This window comes from Ceratotherium simum, chromosome 23 (assembly GCF_057802395.1).
Source record: "Ceratotherium simum simum isolate JZ-2026a chromosome 23, ASM5780239v1, whole genome shotgun sequence".
NCBI lineage: Eukaryota > Metazoa > Chordata > Mammalia > Perissodactyla > Rhinocerotidae > Ceratotherium > Ceratotherium simum.
Window position 1 is genome coordinate 18,335,913 of NC_141922.1, and position 20,842 is coordinate 18,356,754.

The 20,842-nt window shown below is 41.5% G+C and overlaps 1 protein-coding gene across 1 annotated transcript; it reads right to left on the bottom strand.

Moving 5' to 3' along the window:
- Positions 1–4,349: 4,349 nt before the first annotated feature.
- Positions 4,350–20,842, bottom strand: NTAQ1 (N-terminal glutamine amidase 1). Its single transcript, XM_004431094.3, has 6 exons — positions 20,665–20,842; positions 15,896–15,995; positions 15,055–15,105; positions 11,117–11,265; positions 10,358–10,482; positions 4,350–5,029 (listed from the first exon to the last, which is right to left on the bottom strand). The coding sequence occupies exons 1-6, from the start codon at positions 20,751–20,753 to the stop codon at positions 4,920–4,922; spliced, it is 624 nt and encodes a 207-aa protein (XP_004431151.1). The 5' UTR covers positions 20,754–20,842; the 3' UTR covers positions 4,350–4,919.

The following is a 20,842-nucleotide window of genomic DNA, read 5'->3' on the forward strand; positions in this document are numbered from 1 at the left end:
GGATGGATGGATGCAGGGATGGATGGATGCAGGGAGCAAGGGAGGGAGGGAGGAAAGTAGGGATGGATGGATGGAACTTGCCTCCCTGTAACTTCCAACTCTGTTCTCTAAAATTTATTCATGGCAAATGACCAAGACTTCCTCTTCCTGAATGGTATGCATCTACTGTGTCCCAGGTTTCCAAACACCAGTAAGTGCAAACCTGTCACATTTATAGTAGTCCCAAATCTTGATGATTGAAGCACATATTCACCAACACTCAGTCCAGCTTTTTAAATTAGCATTCTAATTTAAAGAATTTCTACAAATCATCAGGGGTGCTTACTACTATGAGCTGAATGAGCTCAAGCCCCCACTAGCTTGTGAATCCTATGTTAAGTCACCTTCAAAGTCCTGATGAAACGAGGATTCAGAGAATCAGAGCCATAACCTTCAGGCTCTATCATGCTTCTGCTCCATTGCTCCGAGCCGAAATTCCACTCAACCACCGAAATTCCAACCTCTGTCAGGCGACTGATCTCCACTGTTCTCCTCCTTCTACTGCCCACAACCAGCTACTTCCAAGGTCCCCACAGAGCTATGTCAGGCCCCTAGTGACACAGTTCTTTCCTTTCATTCCCAGAGGACAGGGCTTTCAAGAGGATAGGAGAATGAGGTCAAGGGTGCATTGCATGAAGGCAGAGCAATGAGGAGGCACATCCTACATTGTACCTGCCACCAGGGATCCCTCTAATCTCCAGGCCTTGTTGCCCAGTCTAGTCCACTCAGCCAGGTGTCTTCTTCACTCAGAGTGATTTTCTTTCAGGAAGCTATTTTTCTCTCATCTAGCAAGCATTGCTTTGAGGACCCCTAGTCCATCAGACAGGCCCGAACATGTCTGAACTGGAAATGAGGACAGGGTTCACTTGGCTTCCTTCCTATAAGGCTCCTGAACCTCATGCAAAACAAAAGGTATAGACGGACATCTGTTTTCAGCGTTCCTGAACATTCTGTGACAGGCAATAACTCCACAAACACTGTAAAAGACTAAGCGGCAACCTGCACAAACACATCAAGGATCTAGCTCCACATGGAACATCACAAAGTCTTATTTCCAACCCAACCAAAATACCCTGTTACAAGAACTTGAATGGGCACTGTATTATTTAGGGAGGGCTAAGCTGCAGAATCAAGGCTTACCAATAATTCTGTGACTTAAAAAATATACACGAGTTTGTCTCTTATGGAACAGTTCCACAATATACTTTTCAGGCAGACATGCAGCTCGGCTCCATAGGGTCACTCAGGAATTTAGGCTGATGGTAGCTCTGCTATCTTCAGTGGGTAGCTTCTGAGGTCATTCTAGTCATCATCATTTCATCCAGTAGGAAAGGGGGAAAAGGTGTGAAGGAGTAGGCAAGCAATGTTTCACAAGTCAGCCCTGTAAGTGGCACACCCCTTCCCCTTACACTCAAATGGTGAGAACCTGGTCCCAGGGCCATGGCTAGCTGCAGAGGAGACTGGGAAATGTAGTCCCTGGCAGAGCAGCCACATACCAGCTACAACTCTATTACTCTAGAACAAAGGACGGCAAACTATAGCCCAAGGGTCAAAAGCCCGCAGATTTTATAAACAAAGTTTTACTGGAGCACAGCCACACCCATTCATCTACTTATTGTCTGTGGCTGCTTACCTGCTACAAAGGCAGAGTTGAGTGGTTACGGCACAGAGATCTTATGGCCTGCAAAGCCTAGAATATTTACTATTTGGCCCTTTATAGAAAACATCTGCTATTCCCTCTTCTAGAAAAAAAGAATGGATTTGATGGGACAATTAGCAGTCTACACTTTCAAAATTTATCTCAGAAATTGTTGTAAAGATACATAGCCAAAAATATTCCTTGAAGCATTTTTTGTCATACCAAAAGACTAAAAACAACTTATAAAGGACTGTTAGGGGCTGGCCTAGTGGCATAGTGGTTAAGTTCATGCACTCTGCTTTGGTGGCCCAGGGTTCATGGGTTCGGATCCCGGGCATGGACCGATGCACCACTCATCAAGCCATGCTACGGCAGTGTCCCATATATAAAAATAGAGGAAGGTGGGCACAGATGCTAGCTCAGGGCTAATCTTCCTCAGCAAAAAGAGGAAGATTGGCACCAGATGTTAGCCCAGGCCCAATCTTCCTTACCAGAAAAAAAAAAAAAAAACCGGACTGTTAAATTATGGACCATGCATACCACAGAATACAATGTAACCTTTAAAAAGAATGAGGAAGTTCAACATGTACTGATCAGAAAATATTCAAATATATTAACTTTAAAAGGTAAAATACAGAACAATAGGCTTAGAATGTTACCATGTGTGGAGAGGAAAAAACACAGAATTTAATACATAATATCTATATGCTTACAAGGGCATAAAAAATTCCTGAAAGGATGTAAAAGAAACTGAAAACAGGTTGTTTCTGGGTAGGGAAATCAGAAAAATGAAGGAGAGTGGGAGGGAAGTTTACTTTTCATCATATACGCTTTTATATATTTTGAATCTGTACAAGGTGCATGTACCGTCTATTTTTAAAATAATTAAAAATTAATCCAAGAAAAACCACATATACAAAAGAATGGCTTTACTTTCACTACTAACCAATTCCCCTTCTGAAAGACAATCTTTCTTAAAAGCCATGGTAATATCTTCCCATCAGGTATAGTCAGTTCTACTGATCAGTGAGCCATTTTTCATTGTTTTTATTTACTTCCCTGCTCTGCTGTATGTGAGATTCTCAGAGATACCTATTTCTCTTATTTTCATAGTCAACTTACAAATTCTATTTTAGTTCCCTGCTTTTCTTGAAAGTTCCTCTTTCCAAACAGACAGTATTTATCAGTATTGATTCAGTTATCTCACACACGTTGAGCATAAAGAGAAGCAAATCTGACCTCAAGGGAAAACTAAACACAGAAAGACAAAAGTAACAGTTCCAGGAAAAAGAAACAACTTTGAAGAAAAGTCTTGCAAGGGAACCTATCTTTCAGTTAAAACTGACAGTGATCCAACTCACGCGAGTTTAAGAGAAAAAGGCATCTACCGGTTTACATAATTGGGAAGTTCAAAAGTTGGGGCTGGCTTGAAGCACAGATAGATCCAGGTGCTCAGAAATGCCCTGAGGGCTGTTGCTCTGCTCTCAGCTCTGCTGGGCTGCATTCTGCAGTCAGGCCCTCCTCCTGTGGCAGGCAAGATATCCACCAACAGCCCTCAACGCCCAGGTCCTTAGCTTAGCAATCCTAATGGAGACAAACGGAGAGAGAATTTCTCTCCCTGATCGTCAATACCGCAAACCCAGAAAACACTGTGCTGGGTCATTCTTAGACTTGTCCAGGGGTGGGGTCCAAGCCTGGCCCAGCTTAGGCTATATGCCTTTACCTATGGGCCACCAGGACCACATGAAATGTGCAATGATGAGTTCCCCAAAGTGCACTGCGGGAGTGTTAAGCAGAAAAAAACAACAAATGTCCTCTACTGCTTATAACAAGTCAAGACTACGGTCACGGGATATTCTAACAGGCTTAAAACTATAAACCTTGCTCCCACACTGGTTAGAAGTAGGGGATTTCAATTTCAAGGCAAGGTGGCTGGGAGTTCAAACTTACACACACACGTTGTCTGATTTGTCTGTACTAGATATAATTTTGAATACCAGACTGGAACCCTGCTCATAAACTAGCCAAAATAACCCTCCAAAAATGCAATTTGTAAATCAGATTACAATCTTTTGGTCCCTCTGAAACTTTTCGCTCAGGACGAAGTATTTCCGTAGTGCAGCCTGCCAAAATTTATCTTCTTCATTCTAGCCACATACTTTTTAAATGACCATTTGAAACTCAATGAAGATATCCAAATATGGGGTCTATATTTAGCTCTAAATTATAAAATAATAGGTTGTATTTGTATTCTTCTTACCAAAAGTTCGTTCACTTGCTCCCAGAATCTTCCTGGTCAGCTGAACCATATGGATATATGATATTTCCTTACACTGACTCATTCTTGAGTAAATGATTGCAGTTGTCCCTCCAAAGTACAAGGCAGAAGATTTATATTAAAGTTTCTTAATAAGCAGAAAACTCATCTAAGATCAAAAGTTTGGACATCCTTGCAATAAAAAATGGCTCATTTTTACAGTTAGAATCATGAAGACATGAATGAGAGCTAGTGTTACATGCTGATTTAATGCCAAACATCTTTTATTTGGAATTATATGATTAAAGCCAAATTTCCAAAACATCTTCAAGAAGGAAAATTGATAAATGTATTTCAGAGCAATGGTTCCCTGTCTCAGATCATCAAGAGTCACACAGAATCTTCAAAACAAAATTAATTTTACATCAATTTTATTTAAAAACATATACAAATAGGCTAAATAACACTCAAGTCTGACAGGGCTGCAAACTTTTTTAAGAACATAACAGTCCAAAAAGACTAATACTTATTGCTGATTCAGCTCACAATATCAGCCCTCTTCAGACAGCAGCATAATCACTAGCAAATATCATATGCGCCCCTTTTACAGGCATTGGAGATTCAAAGAACAGTGAGCACAGCCCCGTTCTCAAGGAGCTTACAGTACAGCTGGAGAGAACGAAACATCCAGAACAAAGTCCACACATCTATCATAACAAAAGCAATTACTGATATAAGTCATCACATGTTTGAACAAATGAGCTGTAGGAATATCTTAGCAAATATACACTACATCAAGTTTCAACCTGACATATCAAAAAAAAAAGTTTTATTTTTTTGTTCACCCATTTTTCAACTCAATTGAATTAAAAGAGGAAAACATAATTCGAAGCCAAACGCACCACAATGTTTGCTGCCCCGAATGAAGGGATGGATTGTTCATGTCCTAGAATTTCTCCACGCTTCTACGTCCAGATGTCAAGGTCAGTAGTTCTGACTGCCAAACCGATGTACAAACTCAGACAGCGAATAGACAGCTCCCCACCCTACCTCAGGATCCATGCTGATAAAATCATTCAGGTTCATTTTGGAATCTAAAAAAATACATGAAAGAAATGTTCACTGAAAGCAGAATTTTGGTTTAACAGCAATAAAAAGACCCAGAAGACCAAAAGTAAAGAAAATTATTCAAATGGATAAGAGTTCAATATCACCTCTGTGGTATTTCTTGTCTCAAAGGCATAACTTCAATCTAATCCCGACAAAACATCGACACAAACCCAAACTGAGGGACACTCTACAAAATAACTGAGCAGTACTCTTCAAAAGTGTAAAAGTTGTAAAAGAAAAAAAGAAAAATGAATTGTCACAGATTGAAAGAGACCGAGGAGACGTGACAACTACATGTAATATTCTGGGTTAGATCCTGGCCCAGAAAAAAGAAATTAGTGAGAAAATTTGCAAAATTTCATTAAGGTCTATAAGTTAATAATATTCCATCAACAGTATTATGTCAATATTTTTGTATCTATTGTATGATTTTCTTGGTTTCGATAATTACACAATGGTCATGTGACATTTAAGATTAGGGAAATCTGAGTAAAGGGTGTATAGGAACTCTCCGTACTGTTTTAGCAAATTTTCTAGATGCTAAAATTATTTCAAAATAAAAAGTTAAGGGAAAAAAATGCATGAATAATCAAACTGCCAATTTACTGAATTCAACTGCTAATTGACAGGAAGTTCAGAGCATACAAAAGAGATAAAATCAGCAAAATTCAGACTATTTCTCCTATACTCAGTTTCTTCAACAAATAAATTACAAGAAAAAAACAAAGAGTTGGACAAGGAATCTACACATTAAAAAAAGACTCTTAAGAGGCATACCAACCAAGCACAATATGCGGATTTTATTTGGACCCTCATTCAAATAAACAAACTGGATGAAAAAAGATTATGACTTTATGAGATAACTGTTAATTTGAACACTGATTAGATGGATAAAAAATTATTTTAAAGAATTTTTGTTAATTTTTAGATAATAGTTTTGTTGTCATCATTTTTAAAAAAGAAATCCTTGTATTTTAGAGATTCATACTGAAATATTTAGAGTTGAAAGGACATAATATCTGGGATTTGCTTTGCTATCAAAGTAATACAAGAAGGGGGAAAGTGGATGGGATATAAATGAATCAACTGGCCATGAGCTGATAACTATTGAAAGTTTCATATACTATTGTGTCTAGTTTTGTATATGATTTAAATTTTCCATACTAAAACAATTTTTTAGGTGTGTACAGATTTCTGCTTCTGCCCACCAAAGAAGTGTTATGAGAAGAGCACTTCCACCATAATCTACCAGAAAACTGGACAAAATATACGAAGCAACTGTTCTAGACACTGGACAATGGGCAGCACCCAACCGTGATTCCCAAGGAAGCAGAAACAAGCAAGGGAGCCCTGGGATCACTCCAGCTTGCAGCCCGGGGGCCGTTTCCAGACCACAGCACAGAGGGGGAACACAAACAGCTGGGCAGCGTCTCCGAGGTGAGAAAACAGAGATCCAAGTCCAGGAGGGCCCAGGCAGTTAGATCTGGGGGGCAGAGTATCAGAGGAGGGAGCTGCGCAGAGAGAGTTCCAGAGATCTGTAGAGGGGACCCACTCCACACACGTGCACATGCACACCCAAGTCTTTGGCTAAGTACCCTTCTCATAAGGCCAGGGAAAGAAGCACCAGGAAGCAGCTGGTCTAACAATTCCCACAGTCCCCACCAGCCAGGGTGGAGAGAATTCCTGACACACGGGCGTTTGGTTGAGTCCTCAAAAGGGTCACCCCAGAGGAGTGGGGCTGAATTAATCCTGGATGAGAGGCTGCTCTGAACCTGCACTAAGAAAAAAAAACCCAAAAGGATCCCAGTGACTCAAGTAATTGAACTGCATGCTGGAACAAAATCCAACACTGTTTGTAAAAAGCACCTCAAGATCCAGAAACCGACAACGTAAAATTCACAAAGTCCAGCATCCAACCAAATATTACCAATTACACCAAAAAAACCAAACAGGAAAACATGACCCAAAATCAGGATAAAAATCAATCAACAGAAACAGACTGAAATCACAGAGATAATGGAACTAACAGACAAGGACCAGCTATTATACAAACTGTATGCTTCGTATGTTCAAAAGGGTAGAGTAAAACATGAGCATGACGGAGAGAATGGAAGATAGAAAATAAGCCCCAAATGGAACTCCTAGAGATGAAAAATAAAATACGTAAAATGAAAAAAATGCACTGGATGGGATTAACAGCAAATTAGTTAATGTAGAAGAAAAGATCAATGAACTGACAGACAAAATAAAAGAATTATTCAAAATGAAGCACATATAGAAAAAGTCTGAAAAATACGAATAGAACACCGTTGACCTATGGGAATAATATCAAGCCATCCAACATATGTGTAGCTGAGGGACAAGAATAAAAAAGGAGGTGAGTCAGAAAAAATATTTGAAGAAATAATGGCCAATGTTTCCAAATATGATGAAAATTATAAACCCACCAATCCAAGAATTTTAACAAACCTGAAGTGGAACAAGCCTAAAGAAAACTACACTACAGTCCATCATAATCAAATTGCTGACAACTAGTGATAAAGACAAAAACCTTAAAAAGCAGCCAGAGGGTAAAAAAAGACACAGTACATTCAGAAAAACAAATACAAGGACAATAGTATGCTCCTTGATGGGAACCGACGCAAGCAGAAAATAAAAGAGAGACCTCTTTAAAGAACTGAAAAAAAAAACACATAAAACTAGCATTCATTACCCAACAAAAATATCTTTCAAAAATAAAGGTAGGCACTTAGGATATAGAAAACTAGAAACAGTTGCTACCACACTTAAACAAAAAACAACTAAATCAGCAAAACAAGAAGTTTTGTTGAAGGCATCAGAGAGCTAGGGATGCAGAATGACCAAGTAACCAGAAATAAAGGAAAGACAGGCACCACCAAGGAAAGATGGGTGGAAGTTCTTGCTTACCTGGGTAGATGCCAGACTCCACATAAGTCAGGAAGTAAGTGGGCTAAAATTTTTAACAAATTGCTAAGGAAACCTCAACTTCTGAAATACAACAGTATTTGTTTTCCAGGATTTTTAAATATAATTAAATAAAAAATGATTACTATCTGCAGGCATTCATTACTTAAAAAGATCAATGCATAAAAATAAAATAAAAATTTAAAAACTGTTAGAAGATCAGTGTATAACAAATAAGCATTTGCCTATAACCTCCCGATGAGGCACTATAACATTCCCCTTTACATAACACTGGTGCTCGAGCTGGGCTCAAATTAGCCAATGTTACTATAATACATTCGACAACAAGAAGATGAGAGGTATATGTGAGTAAGAGGCAGCAAAGGGCTCAGAAAGAGAAGGGGACAAATTTGGTGTACTCTGTAATTCAGCCCAAGACTTGGAAAATGTACTTAAAAACAGCCATCCGTAGCTGATGCTGGAAGTGAGTCTTTAGGTCAAGGCTGTAAGATTGTCAATCTCAGCTTCCTTCTTATTAGGGAAAAAAAAGAGTTCCCTTCTTTAAAATACATTAAATGCTGAATTGAAAACAGTGGTCCTGCAGACACATGGCCACCAGAACTATTAAGTATACAGGCTTAATCATAATGCACAACACATCAAATGTACTAAATTTTAAGTCATAAGAGTCAATCCCATAACTAAATGCAGGGCACTGAGTAAAGTTGCTATTAAAACATCTAAAACATGCATTAATTTAAAGTTTGATGCTTTCTTGAACCATTTTTTTCTTTCTTTAACGTTCCTTTTCTCAATAGAACACTAGTTATTAGCTAAAAGTAATCCCCATTTATCCTAACTTCGAATGGATTCCTTCGATAAATACAAGGCTTGAAGTAATGAATTTACCACATGAGAGAACACTATAATATGGTTAAATTATTACATGAGAAACCAATACGTTTACCCCACACTCAGGGCAGACTCCTTTCAGTTTCAATCTCAAGTTCAGGAGGCCCCTGATGAACTAATTACATATGTGGCCAAAAAAAGACACTGCCTCCCTTCATAAAAAATCCCTCCTCAAGCACAGCGTGCTACCAGACCTGCCACTTTCTAGCAGTGCACCTTCAGCAAAGGGCTTAACCTTCAAGCACATCAGTTTACATGTCTATCAAATGTGGAAAGTAAAGCTTGCCTCACTGAGTTGTGGTGAAAATTAAACGGTTCTGTAAAGGGGCTGGCACAAAGCCTGGCACAAAACAGCACCTACTGGGTTGTAGTCATCAAAACCCAAAGGGATGACTCAAACGGGATCAGGGCTGACACGGTGGTGTTTACTGAATGCCTACTATGTGCTAGGCCCTGTGTTAGCACTCATGTCCAAAAAACAAATAGGGAGTTGCCAAAGGCACATTGTCCCAGACCACGCCCTGTATAGCTGGTTGTCCAAGACTAAAAGTTAAGACCTATGAAGCACTCTCCTGGCCTAGGGGCTATCACAATGCTAATGCTGAGGCTGGGAAGCAGGCCGGTGGACCAAAAAGCAATTCCAATATAAATTTTAAAAATTATGAAAGCTTTTCATGGAGAGCCTCAAAAATCAGAGTTTGCATCCTCTTTTAGTGTTCACTTCCTTCGAATACACCGAATATATTTTTTACTTTCCTCCTTGCTGAACTAATATTACTCCCCTATTTTTCTGGCACATTGCACAGCTTACAGAGCATTTTCACAAAGACAGTATTGTCTCTATGTGATGGGATGATCTCACCAATAAATGCCAATGCTGTGCATTACTTACAATCATAAATAATGTTTCCAACTCGTGTGAATGCCAAACAATAGTAATAGGGTGAAGAATCCTTTGTCAACTTAAATCTCAAGAAATTATTAATTGGATTGATGCCTAAAAGCACATAACTGAGATGAGTGGTACAAAAAAACCTGCTGGCTCGCACCTCCTTCTAATGCAGATTTTATTACAGTGCCAGTGAAATGGCATTTCACACCTCACAAGGAGGCGCTGGGATTTCTTTCACCACATGAAATCCTACATGGCAAGGTGCTCCTAGTCCCACTGTTAAATGACACAAACACACAAATCTCCTGAAGTCCAGTGTCCCAACAGTAGGTACAACCAATACTCTGGCAGGTGTCATGGTTCTGCTCCTTAACACCTCTCCATGCCCATGGGTTCTTATGCCTCTAGTCCTGCTCTCTGTGCCTCAATATCTGAATCTAATAAATACACAGAACTATATTCCCTCTTACCTCCTTACCACTCAGGGAGTTTTCCCCAAAGAATAATGCAACTTTTGTCCTTGGTTAAGAGAAAATGCTGATCTGCAGATCGGAAACCCCCTGAGAAGGCATCTTTGGCTCACCTCCAGTTTCAATGCAGGGATAGGATGGAGGCGGTTCTCTCCAGTTCCCACTGGAATCTTTCATGTGAGATCGGTCAGAAGCAAAGTTCTTCAAATATGAATCTGCACGGATCACTCTAAATTTCCTGCAGATAAATCAACATTCATTTCTATCAGGGAGGTATCACAGTTGAAATTCTATCTCAATTTTTATATAGATTCATTTTCTATCACATGCACAAAACTATGCAGGCATTTTTGTACTATTAGTAATACACAAATATATACATCCAGCTTTATTACCTGTTAAAGAAGCCATGAGAAATGATCAGCTGAAATCCAAAACTACAAGGCACAGAAACATATCTGGTTGCTTTTATTTACTCAATTGTATATCAGGGGCAAAGGGCATAATTTTCAGATGCTGCCATCACAGGCCTCGAAATTTTGGCGTCATAAGGCATTCAGCTCCCCCACTCCACACCACCCACACACCCAAAAATAAGAGGATGAGAGAAATCCCCAAAATGGCTTTAAGAAAATGTATGGAATCTCATCACACACATTTTTAAAAGACTGCCAACATTTCATACAATAGACAACCTCTACAACTTTAAAACATTTTGAATCACCTGTGTAGCACATCATTCTCAATTATCAACTCAATGGTGATGCCAAGACAAGTGATCTTTACAAAACAAATGCAGAAACAAATAAACTCTGTATACTTGTCAAGGTTTAACTTCAGAAAGCAGGAAACTCCACCCTGAATTTCCTCACCTCCTAAACTGTGGGTGGATGTCCTCGTCAGACTTAAAGGCGTCTTCCACATAAATGTCAAAGGGACAGGGAAAGGGCAGGACAGTGTCAAGGTCATAAATGAAGCTCTGTCCTCCACTTGAAACATGAAGCAAGACAACATGGTAATCCTAGAAGTACAAGTTGCTGAAGTTAACCAAGTTACTTTATGATGGTGAATTCCAACATTACAGTAATAATGCATTTATATCATCAAAAAGGGATACAAGACTAATACAGCCCTCTTTATGATACCAAAATAAAATAACACAAAACCCTGAAATCAGATCAAATGTCTAGTGACAGGGAATAGTTAAATAAAAAGTGGAAATGTTCATATACATTAAATGTTACCCTTTGACCCAGCAATTTAACCTCTAGGAATCCATCCTACAGAAAATGGCCATTCGCATGTAAAGGTATATATACAAAGAAAATCTCTGCAGCACTGTTTATAATAGTGAAAACTCAGAAACAACCAAAAACCCACCAAGAAGGGAATGGTTAATAAACAACAATGCAGGGCCGGCTCCGTGGCTTAGCGGTTAAGTGCGCGCGCTCTGATGCTGGCGGCCCGGGTTCGGATCCCGGGCGCGCCCCAAGGCACCACTTCTCCGTCCAGCCCGGGGCCGGGTCCCGCGTACGGCAACTAGAAGGATGTGAACCTACAACATACAACTATCTACTGGGGCTTTGGGGGGAAAAAATGAATAAATAAAATCTTTAAAAAAAAAAAAATAAACGACAATGCAGGCATATGACAGAATACTATGCAGCTGCTAAAAAGAATTAGATAAATTTATGTGGAAAACAGAAAAAGGTCCATGTTATATAGCTGGATGGAAAAAGCAATTGCAGCATATGTACATTATTTTTAAAAAGCTATGTGTATATAAAGATGCACATGTGCATTCAGAAGTACATATGCATGCATATGAATACAGAGGAAAAGTTTGCAAGGATATCTTCCAAACTATTAACAAAGGGGACTGCTTGAGGTTAGCCTGGAGATGGGAAGAAGGACTTCAATTTCTTGTTTTATACTACATTTGTAATTAAAAGAAAGAAAAATGTTGGTTTTCTTTTTTAACGTCAGCCAAGCCCTAATGTGTAACCGCTAAGGGAGAAGGATAAAGAGAGCTTCTCCTGCACAGCTTGCGCACAGCCCAGCTCGGCCACAGCGTGTATGTGAATTCTCACTCTCACTCCCAGACACTGGGCACCGCTGGGAGGGATGTCAAGGAGGTTATCAAGGGGCATGAGGGCAGTCCGGTGCTTTGAGTTCCTCAGAAGAAAAACGCTCTCACAGAGAACAGCACTGCGAGATAAAAGTTCAATCACATTAGCACGACATTAGTAACACCATCTTCCATTTCTAGTATTTCAGAGCTTACAAAGCACTTTCTCAAATGTTATTTCATTTGACACCATGAGGTGGGGAAGATAATTAATTGAGACTGGCGATGTGGTACCATTAGAGCCTGAAGTGCTTCCTTTGGCTCCAATTCTATCTTAATAAAGCAGAAATAGCATCAGAAATGGATGCTTATTCCCTATACTTCTCTTAATGCATCCTACTTTCCAGATAAATAAACTAGGAGCTGCTCTCCCTATAACAGTCCACAATTCCCTTCCCCTGGGTTTGTTGATGTTACTCCCCTCCACCAGCAGCAACCTTCTCCACCTCCCTCCCCATATCCATCACTCAAGCTCCGGCTCAGAGGCTTTCGCCCCTATGAGTCCATTTTTCATTTCTCCCACCCCCGGCCAGAAGCAGTCCCTGCCTTATCCAAAATCTCTTTCTCTCTTGACATCTTCTACCTCATATTACAGTTTTTTTGAAGAACATACTCTCTATTGTTTGTGGGAAACTGTGCTGTTGAAACACAGATACAAAGATGAGAAAGAGAAGTCCTGACCCCGAAGGAATTCCCAGAGAAGTGGGAATTGTTGCCAGACAGCGTGATGATGAGACAGACCAAGGGAGGTGGAGACCATGCAGGTAAGGGCATCCTGAAGGCAGACCGCCTGGTTCAAACCTCAGCCCCTCCACCTAGCAGCCTCAGCTTCCTCTTTCATAAAACGGAGATAACCGCAGCGTCTACCTCAGAGTGTTACTGGGAGAATTAATGAGATTATCTGTATAAAAGTGCAGTCTTTTCAAAAGCCAACCAAGAAACAGAGGGAATGCAGGCCCAAATGCCAAGGAGAGTTTCACTGAGGAAGGGCTGCCGTGGCTTAATCCTGCCTGAGGGGAGAGCTTTCCAGAAAGAAGATACAACTTGTGAAAAGGCATAAACAGTGAATATCCACCACCTTCTAGTTAGTTCAGGTCCATATTCCTACATACCAGATGGCTGATGAACTTGAGAGGGAAAGCAGGCCTTGACTTGGAATCGCCTTCATGGCACAGATGAGGAGCCAAGGAATGCAGATTTAAGCCTAGCCTCACTCTCCGAGTCAGGGTACAGTGCTTGCCCAATTGTCAGGAAAAGACCAGCGGGGCTAGGGGAAGGGATGCCCACCTAGAAGGTGATCTGCTCCTTGGGGTTTGGTGTCTCTACACACTCCGAGAGGTCTACCCATTTTCTACAACAGGACAGCAGTGAGGCACAGATAAATTTGCCAGAGGGTGTGGGGAGACTGCCTGCAACAGGATTCCCCACCCTGAGCTGCCATGAGATGTTGCTTAAGGGGGACATGACCACACATCCTTTCCCTAAGAGTTTCCCTAAGATGGGAAGCAAGACCATGACTCAAAATCAGCTGAGTGGCAGCAATGCAGATGACTTCTAGGGCAGACAGACAGTCTACAACAGGGGTTCTGTAGTGTTGCTAACAATAATAGCTAATGCTTCTCAAGCACTGTTACCAGACACCGTACCAGATGCCAGGGTAATGCTTCAAATCATTCTCTCATTAAGCCTCACAACCCCATGGACTAGAGGAGGACACTGAAGAAAGAGGGTAAAACACACCCAGTTCACACAGCCCAATGGGGACTGGGACTTAACCCCAGTCTGCCTGACTCTGAGACCTCGCTCCTAACCCAAGACTGCTGGATTTGGGCTTTAACTTTAGAGCAGCAGATCACCTGCTAGTAAAGGAGGCAGGAATGTGAGCTCCATGAGGCCAGAGATTTGAGTCTATTTTGTGCCCAACATATAATAGGCACTCAATAAATATATGTTAAATAAATGCATGAAGCCAATTCAAATGATATCATATTTTAAATAACTATCAGAAACTAGATGTTTGTTACATTATCATGAATGGAGTTTTTCTTTTACTTTATCTTCATGTTTATTAGCATAAACAATTCTGTTCTTCAGGGGGCCAGCTTAAGGTGACACAGATGTGTATTAGAAAGGACCCAGGCCTGAGAGCCAGTCCTGCCACTGATCGGCTAGATGACCTTGAGCTACTCACTCTGTCTTTCTGGGCTTGTTTCTCTACCTGAAAAATGAAGGAGTTGGAGCAGATCTGTGTTTTTCAAATTCCAGTCATGTTCACTTGGGAGTTTGCTAAGAACACTAATTCCTGAACCCTTCTCTAAATCAACCAAATCAGAAACCAGTATTTTTAACATAGTCTCCAGAGAATTCTAATGTGCAGCTGGACTGGATATTGCTAATGCTCCTTCTAGTGCTAAGTGCATAAAAGTCTAAAAGATCATTAATATATCTGCCACATCAGCCATTTAAAATAATTCCTATAAATAATTTCAAAATTAAAAGAAAACATGCCTATAAGTGCTTCTACCTTAGGCCAAATAACATCTATTCTCAAGACGTCATTTTATTAATAACTGTCATAGCCTTTCTCTACTGCCCTATCATTTCTGCTTTACCAAAACATAAAGACCACTCAGGGATTACAAGTACTAACACATCAGAGGCTCTCGGTATTGACCATCTTACCCAGATCACAGGCCCATCTCCAGGTCTTGCCTGTTGTTTCCAGATAGGTATCTACGAAATACAATAAATTTCATAAGCCACAACTTCAGTTAAACCACCACTACATTCTTTAAAGCAATACATAAATTAAAAATAAAATATTTCTAAGCAACCAACAATCCGGGTGAAAGAACGAACGAAGAACAAGAAATCGAAACCCTTCCAAGTGTCTTTAACAATGAAAGAGCAAAAATTAATTATATGATGTTCTTTGGAGAGTAGAAAGAGACCTGAACTAGGAATCAGAAGGCCTGGAAGGTTCAAGTCTTGCTTTCCCGCTTAATTATTCATGGCACCTCCCTGAGTCTCTACTTCCTCATCTATAAAACGGAGACAGTTGTCTGAACCTTGTCTAGTTCACAAGGTTTCCATTAGGATCAAATGAGATGATGTTTGCAAAAGTGCTTTACAAAATATGCAGGGCTTACTTTTTTAAGACTTCATATAGGTTTACTGTAGTTCTATTTAAACTCCAGAGACAAAGAAATCTTTACGTCAAACCTAAGATATGTGGCTCTAATCTAAGCAATTAAAAAAATTCTGATTTAATATGTAAAGAAAAGAGACTCAATCTGTGTAAACATACCATCACTTATTTCCTTATCTACAAGTAAGGGACTAAACTCTTCTAACTCAACTCTGCCCTCTAAGGAAAAAAAAAAATCTCATTCAAAAACAAACTTAACAATGTTGCTGTATTTTATAAAGCACATTTTAGAACAGTACTAAACCCATGCTATATTTAGCTTCTAATATCATCTTAAATCTCTTGTTTTCTTTCTGCACTCACTCGCCAACTTACCATCTTCCTCTCATTAGATATGAAGACAGCGTAACACTCTTCTAAAGGATACTGGTCATGGTTTTTGATGTATTCACAGAGTTTCCAAATATTTTCTTCACTAAAATAAAATAATTGTTTAATCAATATTACAGAACGTTCTTTCAAATTTGAACAAAAGACAGATAATGTCATAAAAAAATTGGAAGAGACCTCAAATACCATCTTATCTAAAAATTGGCTAATGTTTGAACCTCCTCTGAAATATCCCCCACAAGGTGTTACTCTACCTATACTGTGTGTGGACACCTCTCCAAACACAGCTCATCATCTCCCCCAGCAGTGCTTGCGTATGGAGGCATTTTACAACTGACAAAATGCTATGTCAATATTCTACAAGGTTTGGGTCCAGGGACTTGAGACACAGCTGGAATTCCAACTCAGCCACTCACAAAGTAAGAAGTTTTAAACATCTTTACCTCTCTGAGGGTCTGCTTTTCTCACTTGTAAAATGAGCATAATCACATCATATTATAAACACTCAACAAATCCTAGTTAACATTGGTCCCCTGCTCCCCTTAGGATTGGGGCAGGATGCGTGTTTTGGGTAGGAGGGCTGGAAAGGATCGGGGCAGTTACGTGATATATCCGGGAATTCTTCTCGAGGGAGCCCCTGGGAGTGGGATTCCCCAAATCCCTCTGGTAAGGAGAAGGTCCTGACTTTTGGAAAGTTCTTTCTCATATTGAACTGAAATCCATCTTCCTACATCTCTGCCGCAGAGATATGTCTCTTCTATATGACAGGCCTTTAGCTATTTGAAGCAGTGGTCAGAACCTGCCTAAGTAAAGCGATGCCCAGTGCATCGAACCAAGCCACGCTGGTAGCCACAGCCACACCCCCACACGGGCAAGCACAGTCACTGCTGGCAGTATTCACAGTTCAGCCTCTGGGCGCCTGTCCTTTTCTAATGAGCCACACAGCATCTTTGCTCAAAATCAGCTACACCAACACTCTGCTCACACACACGATTCAATCTGTCAAAGCCTAATTTCCAGCCCTCTATGCCATGCTACCCAAAAATGAAGCAAGGCATGAATGGCATTGAGGACTATCACCATTCTATAGAATACACACTTTCAATTCACAAGTCTTGCCCTTGTCTGCTGTCTCAAGGCTCCATATGACTAGACTTAAAGTACCAAAGTTGAGCATCTGTATTTTTCTATGATTTTGTTTTTCTCTAAAATACCTAAGAAACCCTACAGAAAAAGGGGTGGTAGCAGTAACAACAGGAGATTGCTACTACTTCCATGGGATATGTAGTATGGAGTAACAAAAACTTACTGTTTCATAACATGTAGTAGCTAAAATTTTTTCAATCTGGATGTTCTAAGACCAAGTTTTGCGAAGACAATTTGTCTGTGCAGAGTACAGATGTTTTGGAGAGTTGACCACAAACCTTCAAGAGCCTATGATGTACAAAGCATGGTGCTAAGTGCTTGAAGGATACAATGATAAATTAGAGCTCACAGACGGTGAGAGGAGACACGCAGATCCATAAATAAGCAAGCATCATAGAAGGCCATAAAAGATGCATGGAGAAAGCACAGAGGAGAGAGTCATTAATTTTGAGGGATACAGGAAGATGGAAGAGGCATAGGTCAATAGTTTCTTCTTGTTTGTTCCCCTTCCCCCATCCCAGGGATGGGCACAGAGTTAATGTAAAGAGTTCGAGAATCCATATGAACCAGCACTACTGGTAGGCTGAATACACATGTGACTTGGACATACTTTGCCTATTATTTTTCAAATATGTGTGAATGTTACACAGAAGAAAAAACAAGTTTAAACATAAGAGTTACTGAACTTGTAGCGCTTTTTATCATCAATTTTTTTCAAGAGTACAATTAATATCATGTAGGAGGATCTCATGAAACTTTTGATAGTAATAAAAAAGAGGACCTTAAACTTGGAAATGTTGGGAGTCACTGTTCCCGGATTTGGTGTCAGTTCTGGTACCCATTTAACTGGTGGAAAAAAAAAAAAGTCGGGGGGTGATGATGATAATGTCTCAACCTGTCAGTTGATTATATTGGTAGCAGAAAGGCTAACAAAGCAGCATTAGAGCTGAGATTCTGCAAGGGCGATGGGCTGAGGTCAGAGAAGTATGCAGAAGGGGAGGATCCCTGGCACACAGGAGGTGCTCAACAAACGTTTGAAAAATACAAAACAATTACAACAGAATCAGAGTGCTCTGCAAACCACACAGTGTGACACAAATACTAGCTACCACTATTGTCCTTAAGCTGGGCGTCTTTCAAAGATAAGCAGCATTTGACAGAAGCTAACAGAAGCAGAGAGGAGGCATTTATTTCAAGTTAGAAGAACCCACAAGAGCAAACACAGTAAGGTGTACCTATCTGATGTGTTCAGACAGGGCAGAGCACTGGTTCTCAATCAGAGGTGACTTTGCTGCCCAGGTGACATTTGGCAATGTCTGGAGACATTTTTGGTTGTCATAAATTGGGAGAGAGTGCTATGGGCCTCTAGTGTCTAGAGGACAGGGATGCTGCTACACATCCTACAATACACAGAAGAGCCCCCCACAACAGAGAATTAACACGCTCCAAAGGTCAACAGAGCCAAGGTTGAGAAACCCTGGGGTAGAGCAGCAAAGGCAGGTTCAAAATGAGGCTGGAGGAACAGATGGTGACCAGATCTTGGAGGGCCTGCCATGCTCAGGTGATAAACTTTATTGTCTATGTCTGTACTCCTTGAAATGTGATAACAGACTAGATTCAGACCCCTCCACTGTGCTGCTCCCACATCCAGACTTTCTGGGGGTGGGACTCTAAGAGCTACATGTTTTACAAGCTGCCAGGTGATTCTCTACCACATTCAAATTTAGGACGGCTTTGAGCAGTGTGAAGCCAGCTAAAGTTAAAGACCTGACGGGATAAGGGCAAGCTAGGCAGGGAGGCCTGTTAGGAAGGACTGGAACAGGCCCGACAGCTGAGGAGTGCCTGGCCTATGGCTGAAGGAACGAAAAGGAGATGATGTAAGAGACATTCATGTCCAACCATTCTTCCACCAAATCGCTCCACTCCAACTGTGCCAGCCTCCTTGGTGTTCCTAGAATACTCACGGCACGCTTCCTTCTCAGAGCCTTTGCACCTGCTGCTTCTCCCACCTGGAATGATCTTCCTCCAATATCCACAAAGCTCCCACCCTCTTCCTCTTCAGCTCTCTGTTCAAACATCACCTTATCAACTATGTCTTCCTTAAATATCCTAATACTGTAGTTTCACTAGAACACAGCCCTGCCCATTCATTCTGTCTATGACTGTATGAATTAGCATGAGTCACCATCCCTCACCTTGGTTTATTTTTCTCATAGCACTTAACACCACCCAAATATGGCTTACCTGTTTTTGTTTGCAAAACCTAAGAACCATGAGATCTTACCAGGGAATCTGTCTGGTTGTTCACGGCTGTATCCCTAGTGCCTAGAATCATGCATCACACGCTCCAAGTGCCTAATAAACATTTATTGAATGAATGAATAAAACAATGCATGGACATTAGGGACACGAGCTAATAGGATTTAGGTGAGAGGCAGGGCAGAACCATGGACTCAAGCATTGCAGAGGTTCTGGTTTCGGCACCACCACTTGCTAGATGTGTGATCTTGGGCAAACAACAGGCCACTCTGTGGTTCAGTCATTTCATCAGTAAAATGAGGATAATGATAGTCACAGAACCTATCTCCCAGGCACGCATGGAAGCACTTGGCACTAGGCCTTTCCTTACATGCAGTCAGAGCTGAACAAATATTAAGCTCTTGGAGGCACTGGTTTGGTGACCAGCTGAAGGAGGGAAAAGTAGTTTTAGATGCCCCTAAGGTTTCTTGTGCAGGGACTGGAAATTGGGGAAGAAGTCATACTCAGGCAAGAGAAGGGTAGGTGTGGGAGCAAAAAGGACCAAGGCAGGAGGGGTGCCTCTGCCACAGAGGTAGCCTAAACCAAGGGTACAGTGTGTGGACCCCAAAGCCAAACTCTGCATGTAAATCCCCATTCCTTCACTCACTAGCTATGTCCGTAGGCAAATTACTTGCACCCCTCTGTGCTTCAGTGTTCTCATCTTTAAAAGGTAGATAACAGTAGTCCTACCTCCTAGGGGCTCCTGTGGTTCAAATGAATTAGTTTACACAAACCACTCAGAACAGTGCTTGGCATACAGCAAGTGATGTCTAAGTGTAAACTTTATCATAATGACAGCATAGTGGTTAACACGGTTTCTGGTACAAGAGGTCCCGAACTGGATTCCTGGCTGCTCCTAGCTGGGTGACCTTGGCAAAGTTACTGCAAAATCTCCGTGCCCCCATTCTTTTTCAAAATTAATATGACCTTCACATCAATGTGAAACCACACAGGCTGCAACAGAGTTAATTTCCGAAGGCTCTCCGCGCTCCACCCTCGGCCTCCAACTCCCCTTCCTGGCCCCCAAGCGCTGAGATCTGCTGAGAAACGTCCCAGACAAAAGCGCCAGGCAGAAGTAATGCACCACCGACCCTACCACGCCTGGCGAATCCGCCCCCCAATCCAAATGCCCACGCTCTACTCAAGACGCGAGAGCTGCAATTCCCGCTCCCTCCTCCCCTCAAACCGCAAACCAGCCAGTCGAGGCCCCGAGCGCCCCCGGGGAGGGGCCGGGAAGAGGCGGGGCCCGGCTGCGACAGCGCGGCCGAGGGAGCCCGGGAGATGCGGGGGCTGCGTCCGTGCCCCCTCACCAGTAGCAGCTGTTGTAGACACAGGCGTCCCGCGGGGGGCTGGCCGGCTGGTAGTGGGCGGCTGCAGCAGCGGAGACACCCCCCTCCATGGCGGGCTAGCTTGGGTCGGGGCACCCGCTAGAGGCAGACCGACTGGAACAGCCCCCTGGCCGGCCTCGGGGAGGAGCCAGCGTACAGC

Excerpts from the sequence above, each read along its gene's own strand:
- NTAQ1 (XM_004431094.3), bottom strand. The coding sequence starts at position 20,753 with ATGGAGGGGGGTGTCTCCGCTGCTGCAGCCGCCCACTACCAGCCGGCC. Across the intron at positions 15,996-20,664 it reads GTCTACAACAGCTGCTACTG|TGAAGAAAATATTTGGAAAC; the intron begins GTGAGGGGGCAC and ends ATTTTATTTTAG. Across the intron at positions 5,030-10,357 it reads TCCCTGCATTGAAACTGGAG|ATTCCAAAATGAACCTGAAT; the intron begins GTGAGCCAAAGA and ends GTATTTTTTTAG.